Source organism: Magnolia sinica, chromosome 10 (assembly GCF_029962835.1).
Source record: "Magnolia sinica isolate HGM2019 chromosome 10, MsV1, whole genome shotgun sequence".
NCBI lineage: Eukaryota > Viridiplantae > Streptophyta > Magnoliopsida > Magnoliales > Magnoliaceae > Magnolia > Magnolia sinica.
Genome location: NC_080582.1, coordinates 26318157 through 26330006, shown reverse-complemented (window position 1 = coordinate 26330006; position 11850 = coordinate 26318157). Strand labels below are relative to the sequence as shown.

At 39.8% G+C, this 11850-nt stretch overlaps 1 protein-coding gene across 2 annotated transcripts in view; it reads right to left on the bottom strand.

Moving 5' to 3' along the window:
• Positions 1–579: 579 nt before the first annotated feature.
• The window catches only part of LOC131258205 (uncharacterized), a 60074-nt gene continuing 48803 nt past the window's right edge, over positions 580–11850 (bottom strand). For both annotated transcript variants that reach the window (XM_058259342.1, XM_058259341.1), the window contains one exon: positions 580–908. In XM_058259342.1, coding sequence (XP_058115325.1) covers positions 805–908 — 104 coding nt within the window. In that variant the 3' untranslated portion in view covers positions 580–804. The remainder of the gene's footprint in view (positions 909–11850) is intronic.

Genomic DNA, 11850 nt, shown 5'->3' with positions numbered 1-11850 from the left:
AAAATCCAGCTGGCCCTGCAATCAAGATCACCCACCCAGCACGCTGATCAGCCTGATTTTCAGGTCTGGTCATGCACGTGGCAGGACCCACCTGATGCACGGTTGTGATACCCTCACAAAGCTTCACCCGATTAATGACCTTGCATGGAATAAGACCCTCTTCATGATTTCTGCAAAACAGTCCAAGATACTGAAGCCTTCTATTTTAATCAAACATAGATATCTACACATTCATAAAAGACATGATCTCAAGGACTTAAAAGTGTATTGAAACCTTTCCATGCACCTACCTAGTGGCACTTGGGTGTGGGCAATCCCTATCATTCATCTGGCCGGACCAGCTCAGGCTGCATTTAAAAAATCAGTGATCAGATTATCCAAGCCATCCAGCCAGAGTCATGCAAAACTGGATGGACAAGATCGTTCATACAAAATAGGTCGAAGTCACCAATGCGTAGGACCATCTGATCGCTGTGATTTTTATATATTAACCATTGAAATAGGTGATGGACGCCAATGAGTCCAAATGCAACCACATACACAGGGAAGGTTTTACATAGGCTATTATATCATTACTGGTTGCATAAAAAACTTGAAATAAATTAAAAGAGTTAGATACCCCCATGCTGATGAAAATCGGATTTTTTTTTTTTTCGATTTTCTGTTCACAAAGCAAAAAAAAAAACAATTCATTTTCTGCATATTAGAAAAATCTACGGAAATAGATTATAGTTACAAAACTGATCTTTTTTACTCAAAAGCCATTCTTGGATCTTTTCATCCTTTTCCCGTAAACTGAAACCCTCAAGAAAGTTCTGTAATGATGCGCTCGCACTTCTCTTCCAAAATTTTCACAGCTTCCGTGAACAGCACTTCTGGAGGCAATGCTCCGGTTGATTCAATCGTAACTAGATGGTGAAAATTCAAACAAGCATCAGAATTTTGGTTATTCAGAAAGTCCGTATGAAAATCCAAATCCAAGAGCATATATGGCTTGCAGCTCGGATGGGCCACAGTTGGGTGAAGTGATAAAATGAGATAGAATCAGCCGCTGGCCAATGAATGTCAAAACATAAAAAACTAAAAAGGATTTCGAATACTGCTTGCGCTCCAGCATGTGCCACTGTTGTCCATGTGCGAGTTCTTGATTGCTCATCTGGTGGGCCCCACATTCCACGGCGCCATGGACTGAAAAAAAAGAGGCCAGTCTGTGAATCAGATGAGCCACACACAACGAAAGAAATGGAAGTTAGACAGATGGTCCACATCTGACATGCATGTGTCGGCCAACTTGTGAACAGACCGTCAAGTTTTTAGGGCTGTGGCACATAGAGGGTGGAGCCCACCAAATAGAGGGTCTAGATCTCACATGCCAGTGGCACTTGGGGAGAGCAGGATTCACATACTCATGTATCAAGCATCAGTGAGAGACCTCTCTCTAGCATGTCTGTGACAGTTTATCCATTCTTAAAAACAACCTGCAGGGGTGGAAGTCCTTAGTTGCAAGATCCTTCTAACTAAGGTGCCACTCCAGCTTCGGATTCTCACTCTTGCTCCCACTGCTAACCTATTTATACCTGTTTACATTTTGAAAGAGTTGCTTCCCCACTTTGGTGCTTAAATTTGTTGCCGCTTCATTTCACACTTAGTGCAACTAATATGTGGAACTGTCTCTTTAATCTGTTAAAAGCACGCTTTCCATATGGATGTCGACTTACTAGAGACCCAAGCTACTGCATTTCCTCTACGTTGCTTCTACAAAAAGAGGACAACCACCAAAAGGTTTGATGAGCAGTGTCATTCCTGCTTTCTTCACTATTAACTTCGCAAAAGCTAGGATGAGAACCTCCGTGGACTTGACTCACACCACCAATTCCGAACTTATCGGGCTCTTGCATGGAGCCCCACCTAAAGATTCAATTTCCACCAACCATGGGCAAAGTCCGCTCACACTTCTTGAAATTCATACTGTTGCATTAACATTTAGCAATGTCACAACATATCAAGGTTGCCCACTGACATTGAACTCCTTGAACACTAACCCCAGTCTTATAAAAGGAATTCCATCCTCTCAAAGTCTTAGAGATTGTAATAGTAAAATGCCATAGAAGATTCTATCCCATTCTTTCTTACCCCACAACAGCACTCTTCCTCTTGGTTTGAAAGGGACAAGACCACCTTGTGAACCGAAAGAGGGAAACCCCATGAAACACCAAACAACCAGAGAGAGAACTCCCAAATTTCCTCAGCCAACTCACATAAAGAGAAATACCAACAATTCCGCATCCTTGCAGGCTTGAGTGCAATACACACACTTACTTGCAAGTGACGTATTCCTCCTTTGCAAATGGTAAGGTGAGATTCTCATTAGCCACAATGGTCCATGAGAAGGCTTCCATTCCAGGATGGGAGCAGCCCCACTTCCATGAGGGTTGGACGAAACAAAAGAACATAGAAACCTGAGGAAACCTTTGTAAGAAAGAGAAACAGTGTGTTGATCTCATCACTACAAATGTAAACCCCATCTAACACCTTCAGGAGATTCTCTAACAGATCAACTTCACATAACAGGTTCCACCTAAAATCCAAGCTCCCACAGCTACCTACTAATAGTGAGTGCATTTTGGGAAAAGCTTTGCATAAGCATACAATCCTCAATCTGGATGTCTTACCTTCCCAATGCCCAAAAGGGACTTATCTCAAAACCTCACCACTTCAAACCATTATTACCCAAATTGATGACCATATGTATTTCGATCCAGATATCGTGATCCTGTTTGTGGGCCATTCGCGATCTGGATGGATATTAGCAAACCTTTTGGCTATAATCTCCAATGAAGGAATGAGATTGGACAGACGTGAGAAGAAAAGATCAGGCAGAGACCACTAAACCTTTCATCTCCAACATCCCATATTCATTGAATACAGCAGAAATCAGGTCTTGGGAGAGTTGGTACAGTTATGGATATCTTCCTCCCAAAAGACAAATCAAAATCGTCGATGAGGGTATTGACTTTGTGTGGTACAGCTCAATAGATGATACGAGAAATGTCATTGAATGTCTCAATGTGGTGGAGATGTTAAAAATGTCTAGAAACAACAAAAGAATCCCATTGGGTTCCTCACAGAAAGCTTTCAAAGGCATTTTGGATAGGGTTTTAGCTAAATCCAAAGGGTAAACTTATCGAGGGAAGGTCCTCTAGGCAAAACAAGAAAAACATTCCTCCACCACTCTTTCCTTCTCCAGATAGTGGTTAAGAAGATGCCTTGTTAAATAGCCAACACAAGAAAATAGGAAAGGCCAGGAGGAATATTACAAGGGATAGTATTGTCATAGATTGGGAAGCTTAGAAGAGAGAATGACCCTTCTCAAATCTACTATAATCGGGGTCATAGAGGTGGAGATAGATTGAAGACTGCTCTCGGAGCTGGAAAATAAATGCCTTGTTAATTCATCCATTTACTAAAGATATCACATAAATATTGAAAAAAGAAGCCATTAAGAAGCCGCCTGCCCCCATTTGCTTTGCATTGTCCATCTCTTAAACCACTCTTTTAGCCTTCTCTTAGTCAAGTTGGTCCTCAAGTCTTTTCGTAATGACATTTGGCAACAACTTGAATGATAAAGCACCCAATGGTCTATTAGATTTCCTCTTTCACATATAATTTGGAATTTAACTCAACTATCACTTCCCTAATTTGATTATGGTCTTCAACAAGTGAATTACCGATGCATAAGTTATGTGGTTCAATCTACATTTGCCATTTGCAGATTTTTGAAAAGAACTTGTTCTTTTGTTGCCTTTAGAGCTGGGTAGGGGGCGACTCGACTCGATGGATGCGACTCGTCCAACTTAGTCCGATCCGACTTGACCCGAGCTGAATGGCAGAGTCGGGTTTGGACCGAGTAGCCCTATCCCGATCCGAAACCCGACCGACCCGAAACTTGATCTGTCAGACTCGACCCGGTCTGAAACCTGACTCGACTCGAGTTGTTAGGTAGGGTGGGTGTGTGTGTGTGTGTGTGTGTGTGTGTGTGTGTAAACCTAATTCCTCTACCTTACCCACCGCACGCCCCGATCCGAAAAAACCCAACCCTTCCTGTCCGGTAGGCGGCAGCAACCATCCTCTCTCTCTCTCTCTCTCTCTCTCTCTCTCTCTCTCTCTCTCTCCACCAATCACTCGATCAGGTGCATCTGGATTTTATTTTATTTTTTAAAGTTTTTTTTACTAAATGTTAAGAGGATGATTGAAGACTCGGTGACTCGATTTACCTTGTCAAGTCCTTAGATGAGTCGGACACAGTCAATTAAATGCAATCTGGCACCTCTGGGTCAACATTGGGTTGCTACTGGTTGTTTTTCCGTAGGTCCCAAAAGCAATCTGGCACCTAGACTTAACTAATCTGAGTCAACTCTAACTCAGTATGACCTAATCGGGTTCAGCACCATTAGTCACTTGATTCAGTTAAATCCGGGTGTGGGTGAGTCTTGACTCAACTCAAGATTGGACGAATCCGATCAGAGAGTCACCGAGTCTTTTAACCAAATGGGAACAAATTTTGGACCAAGGCACATGTATTTTCGAGACCTAGCTGATTTTTATAACTCAGCCCAATGACCTGATCCGACTCGGTGCCAACTCGATCTAACTCAGTATTTCTGACCGGGTCGGACTCAGTTTGGTTCAGCCCAGCCCAGCCCAGCCCAGCCCAAACCCGGACTTGGATCGAGTTAAGCATGTCGGACTCAGTACCTAGTCGGATCGAGTTTGGGTTAGGTCTTTTTCAAAACCGGATCAAGTCGGGTCAGCCCTAACTCTATCCAACTCAACTTGATGCCCAGCTCTAATTGCCTTCCTCTGTGTCATCATAAGACTTTTTGCTTCTAAAAAGCTTCATATTTGCTTAACATGGATTAGTGTTTTGAATAGTGCCCATGGCTAGCTACAACTCAACACAGCGTATGCAAACAACGTAAATCCCTTATAGTGTATGCTACATGGGTCACAGCATATACTTTTTTTCTTCGCCTTAAAACTGTAAGTTTTTTTCATGTAAAATGGTGGTGACCTATTTTTATTAAATGGTGTAGAATTCATAGTTTAAAAATAACTTAAAAGTTGATTGTAAGTTTTTTTTTTCCATGTAAAACGATGGTGAACCATTCTCATTAAATGGTGCAAAACTCACATTATAAAAACAACTTAAAAGTTAAGTCAAAATCTAAAGGCTTTCGAAAACCCCTCTTTCGAAGCCCAAAGTCGACGCAAGCACCCGTTCTTCCCAAATTTCTCTCTTCCCATCGATATACAAAGCCATTAAAGGGGAGATTTTGGCTGATCAATTGACTCCATTTGCTATATTTTCAAGATCATTGGAGCACAAACAAAGAAGAAAAATCAAATTTCTCCATTTTCACATATGTGTGGCCAATGTTTTAAATATCTACAATATCAGCCGATATATCCCATGATATATCTCGAATCCCACTTGTGCGATACAAAACGCACCAGTAGTGCCAATGTCCCACTTGTTCAATCCAATAAGCATTTTCAATTTACAATCCCCCTTTTTTTGTTGAAAGTATGTTAAATGGTTATAAATCCATTGGTTCTTCATGTTTTGGATGAAAAATCACGGAGTTGGAGCTTTCATTTCGATATACATTGGTTCTTCATGTTTTTTTCAAAATTTTCCTTCAAGTGGCTGTTAATTGAGACTAATTTTGAAGTATTTAGGAGTATTTGATGAAATGATAATCAAATACACTCTAATTTCGAAATTTGTGTGCAAGTGGTCTGATTTAAGAAATATTCAAAATTTCCCCAATTTTTCCTAAATTGCTTGCAATGTTGCACTCCAAACATGAAATCAAGCATGTCTGATGGCCAATATATTGATTTGTTAAGTACTTGTCAATTTTGAAAAATACAAAACATTTTTAATTAAAAATTAATAAAATATTAGTATTTTTTTTTTTTTTTAAATTTCCCTTCAACCAGCTGTCAATTGACACTAATTTCGAATTGTTTAGGAGTGTTTGATGAAATGATCATCACATACACTCTAAATATTATGCATTCAATTTTGAATAAAGTTGCATTAGTTCAGTCAAATGGTGCATAGCTTAGGACCCATACAAAGGAGACCTATGATGTGCACTTTTGTTTTAAGATGTTATGATTTAAAAGTGTGTATTAATGTATTTTTTAACAATCCCTGAAATTTCATTGAAAAATTCAACCAATTTCTTAATGTTTCCCAAAAAGAACGATAAATTACCCAATACAAACGATATATCCCGTGCGATAACTGATACATATCTGTATCCCAAGGATGCGATACGTAACGCGATACCAATATTTCGAACATTGCGTGCGGCTACGAAGCTCAAAAATCCTATTTCTTTGTTGATTGAATATCTTCTCAAGTTGGATAGAGGTATGTTATTGCCCCTTAATATTGTGAACAAGTTCTTTTTCATTTCGAATGAAGATTTATTATTTCTTTTGGGATTTTTTCATTTGTTTTTTTTTTTTAGGATGCCGGTTCCTATGTAATGTTATGGGATAGGGGTTGCTCTCCATTTTTATTTTTATTTTCTTTCTTCTTCTTCTTCTTTTGTTTTAAGGACATGTTGCAATGTGTGCATGGCCCACATGGGTGGTGGTGCATTGTTTTCTATAGCGTTTCCCATGTGGGGCCTATTGTGGTGTGTATGGTATGAATTTAACCTATCTAGTCCATCATGTTGGCCATCACTCTACAATGTTGGTTTTTAAGTGTTGCCCTATGGTGTAACGTCCACACGGTGTAGTCCATCATGTCCTTGTGGTCCTGTTTTCTTTACTTGTGGTTGTCCATTATTTCTATAGTTAAATATTTAATGTTGGTATGTTATTTGTAATTTATTGTGATTTACTGATTTGTGAGTTTGAGACTTTTGAATTTTTTATTTTTTTGTGAACAAGAGAAGATGTTTGAAGGACAAGAGAGATTTTTCATGGAGATGTGGCCGATAATCCACTCAGACAAAGTTATAGAAATTATGTATTCTTTAAATTTTGAGGTCAAAGGTGTACAAGAGGCATAACTCACCTAGAGCATCACTTGATAAGGAACCCACAATGGGATAAAGCCATGTCCAAAAGTGATGGAAGAACCGAGTGTATAAAAGGTTTGAAGACTATCATGATGGAAAAGGTAAAAGAAATGAGGTGTTTTGAGATATTGGGAAGGGGGATTGACATATTTTTTTTCCGGTTTTGATAGTGGTAACGTTGGCGTGAGTAATGATGTGTATTTATTTATTTGGGGGGGGGGACCTTTTTTCTTACTATTTATCATAATTTTCTATTTTGAAATTAAAACTGTGAGTTCTACACTATTTAATAATAATGGGTCACCACCATTTTACATGAAAAACTCATAGTTTAAAGAAAACTTTTAAAAAAGAAGAAGAAGAAGAAGAAGAAGACATTGTAGCATACACTTCATACGCTACACATTACGAAATTGTAGTGTACACCATGACCTCTGAAGCGTACTCTACAAGGGATTTATGCTATTTGCATACACTATGTAGCATTGTAGCCAGGCTATGCTACGTATTGTACACTATAAGCGCTATTCAAAACATTGGCTTTATCCCATGTGCTTTGCTTCCTAGTATTATCTCCATATAGAATTGTAAATGTAGACATTACCATTTATTGGCTGTCGAAAGACATGCTTCTACTTATCATCAAAATGGTCAACCATGAATTCAATACCAACTCTTCAATTTTTTAAAGCGATGTATGGGCTTTATACACAGGTGGCCCCCAAAATCTACTCAAGTTGTTACAACATCCCAAGTAATAGTCCTAAGAGACGTGACGTCCATTGCAGCCTTAGATGAAATCTCCCTAGAATCCTTAAAATTCTAACCATAACAAAGATAAGGTGCAGAGACACCTCCCTCAATGTCCAACTTCCCCTTCCAACCAACTTCCTCACCTAAGGGTGAAAAAATCCATAAAAACGATTTATACCTTGAACAAATCCGATTTAGAATCAAACAACCCCACATCTTCCAAATTATAAGAGTTTGCGACTTGGTTCCCCACATTCCCCAAATCACGTGTTGTGATCTCTCAACCTTTTTTTTTTTTTTTGACCTCAACATCAATTTCTCCTCATAAAATGGCCCTCAATCCATTTACATCAACTACAATATAGTCATCCTTGTTTTCACATTCAAGATGAGAACCGGCTTGACACATCAATTTATTTAGGCACCACAACATTAAGACACATTAGAGTGCATGGATACATGCCTCAATTTCTCATGATATACTGGGCCGCAGCCCATTTATATCACCTACATTACATTTATCCTTGTTTTCTAATTCAAGCATGGACCTGCTTGAACCATCAACATTTTTCAGGAGCCAACGCATTGTGACATGTTAGAACCATTGTACATATGCCATCTGGGCAGCAAACATTCCCGCAGGTTTGCATATCACTATTGTATTAACTTTTCAAGTCACCTCAGCTCTGAAAACCTTTGGACCGAATCAAGACTATTGTGGCAAGAGATTAACCATGCAAGCATCATATTCAACCTTAAACAGGACCCAAAGAACTAGAGACTATCTTGTTTATAGAGAGTCACAGGGATGATGTGACCTTTATCTGGTCTTTTATGTCCTTTTGTGTATGTGCATATTCAGTGTTTGGCGCTCTTGTGGAACACCTTATTGTGGGCTTGTAGCTCGGATATTATAATAAAAAGGTTGTGGGGTTGGTTGCCCTAACAACACAAGAACGCATTCTCTAAACCTCTCTCTCTCTCTCTCTCTCTCTCTCTCTCTCTCTCTCTCTCTCTCTCAAATCTTAGCAACTCTTCTTGTTATCAGAGCCTAGGGACACTCAAGTTGATTGAAGTTGCAGGAGCTTACTGACATCAGCAACCGTACGGCTGATGTCAGCAAGTGTACACCACATGGACAGTTTTGCATCGGGAAGAACATGATCTGATGCAGAATGATTTTAGAGGAATTATGGCGAATTTTGTAGGATTTTTGGGGTTGATTTTAGGCATGTTTGGGTAGTTTTTCGAGTTCGGCAGAAAAACCCCAAATTGTCGTTTTTCTGCGATTTCTTCCAAATTGTAAGGATTTTTTTTTGGGATTTCATCCTAGGGAGCATTGATTTTACCATATGAGGACATCCTTTGCAATTTTTCTGACCAAAGGGAGTGACCGTTTTTGGCCCCCTGGGGACCCTAGACACACACCACAAGATCTGGTGTATTCCTAAGGTGCTCCCTCTTCATTTTATGGCAGGGTGTTGTGTCTGTGGAAGCTTCTTTGTAAAGTTCCCTACTAGATCTTGAGTTTTCTCTCCATCTTGGACCCGTAGCCCTTTGTTTGGATCTTTTGTTTTGTGGGAATATGTCCACACCACAAGATCTGGTGTATTCCTAAGGTGCTCCCTCTTCATTTTATGGCAGGGTGTTGTGTCTGTGGAAGCTTCTTTGTAAAGTTCCCTACTAGATCTTGAGTTTTCTCTCCATCTTGGACCCGTAGCCCTTTGTTTGGATCTTTTGTTTTGTGGGAATATGTCCCGTCACAAGATCTGGTGTATTCCTAAGGTGCTCCCTCTTCATTTTATGGCAGGGTGTTGTGTCTGTGGAAGCTTCTTTGTAAAGTTCCCTACTAGATCTTGAGTTTTCTCTCCATCTTGGACCCGTAGCCCTTTGTTTGGATCTTTTGTTTTGTGGGAATATGTCACACCACAAGATCTGGTGTATTCCTAAGGTGCTCCCTCTTCATTTTATGGCAGGGTGTTGTGTCTGTGGAAGCTTCTTTGTAAAGTTCCCTACTAGATCTTGAGTTTTCTCTCCATCTTGGACCCGTAGCCCTTTGTTTGGATCTTTTGTTTTGTGGGAATATGTCCCGTTTAGTCGGGTGACTATCCTTCTCTCTTGAGCACCTTCATAAGTTTTTGTGGAGCATACGGATGACAATACCTTCCGGATCTGGTGTGGGGGCTTTGGAATCACACCCCTTGTTGATTGCAACATTCGAGTTAGATGGTAATAATTATCGCCAATGGGCTCAGTCTGTGAAATTATTTTTTAGGAGGAAGAGATTGAATTACCTACATATTAGATAATGCCCTATAACCTATAGATGGGCATTAAAAAAACTTAACCAAGGAGAACTACCAAGTCATGGCTTGGTTACTTAACAGTATGGATCCGCCTGTCAGTAACTCTGTTATGTTTCTATTTTTTACCAGAAACAAAAAAAAAAAAAAAAAAAAAAAAAAAAAAGAAAAGAAAAAAAAAGATATGGGATACACTGCATGACATGTATTTAGAAGCAAGGAATTTATCAGGAGTTTCAAGTTGATTTCAGATATCGGTAGGCTTCAACAAGATTCCCGATCTCTAAAGGAGTACTTTTCGGCCCTTCGAAGTATGTGGGATGAGTTAGATCTCTATCATCCACTTTTGTCCAAGTGCATGAAAGATTATGATCTTGTTTGTAAACAACGGGAAGAAACCCGCAGCATGCAATTTCTTTCCGGCCTTAACTCTGAATGTAAAAGTATTCGTGAGCAGATCATTGTGATGGATCATCTTCCGCCTTTGACTGGGATTTATGTTATGATCCAACATATTGCTACCTTAACCACATCAACCTCTTTATCATTTGATAACTATGCATACGTCGTTGGTGACCGACCTTTCAATGCCGCATTTAGAGCATCTGGGGCGTGGACGTGATGTTAGCTTTAGCAATCAAGGCAGGGGTTGTGCCATTGATCATGGTGGCTATTGTGGCCGAAGTGGACGTGGATGCTGCCATGATGCATCTCGCAACTGTACACATTGTGGGGGCACAAACTATTCTGTTGATTGGTATTGGAAACTTATGGGCCGTCCATCCTAGGCAAGTGCATATTTGGTTAGTAGTGTACCTTCTAATGTTGATCCAGCTTTGTAGCCTTCACTTCGAGAATCTCGAGGTAAGTCTCCTTCAGGTGATACTGTCCTCGTCTCCTGTGAGATCTATGATGCCTTTATGCAACTCCATGATCGTGATAATCCTGATGCCTCTGGAGCTGTTGTAGCCCAATCGGGTATTGCTCTTCATGTGTCATCCTCTCCTACGTCCCAGATCATTGACTCTAGAGCCACCTCTCATATGACTAGTAAGCCTTATCTATTCCATTCTTACCTTCCTTATAAGCAGTCATATTTTGTCACTGTTGCGGATGGGAACCAAACCCATGTATCTGGAACTAGTACCATCAAGCCTTCTTCCTCCCTGCATTTATCATATGTTCTACATGTTCCTAGCTTTTCCCTCAACCTATTATCTATTAGTTCTCTTAGAAAATTCTTAAATTGCTTAGTAACATTATTTCCCTCTCACCATCTTTTAGGACCTCCAGGCAAAGCGGATGATTGGTGGGGGCCATGAACGTGATGGCATTTACTTCCTAGATGATGCTCTTGTAATATGAACTAGTGCCTTATCCTTAGATAGGGAGTTAGTATCTAAGTGGCATTGTTGCTTAGGGCACCCATCCTTGTCTAAATTAAAGCTCTTATTTCCTTCAATTTCTGCATCTAAACCTATGTTGTAAAACTTGTGAATTCTCCAAACATCATCGTAGTGTTTTTCATCCTAGTTAATCTGAAAGAAAACCTAAACCATTTGAGCTAGTCCAATCTGATGTTTGGGGTCCTACCCCTGTTATCTCTTTTTTTGGATATAAACATTTTGTTACCTTCAGTGATGATTGTACTCAAATGACGTGGGTGTATCTTCTAAAGTCTAAAAATGAAG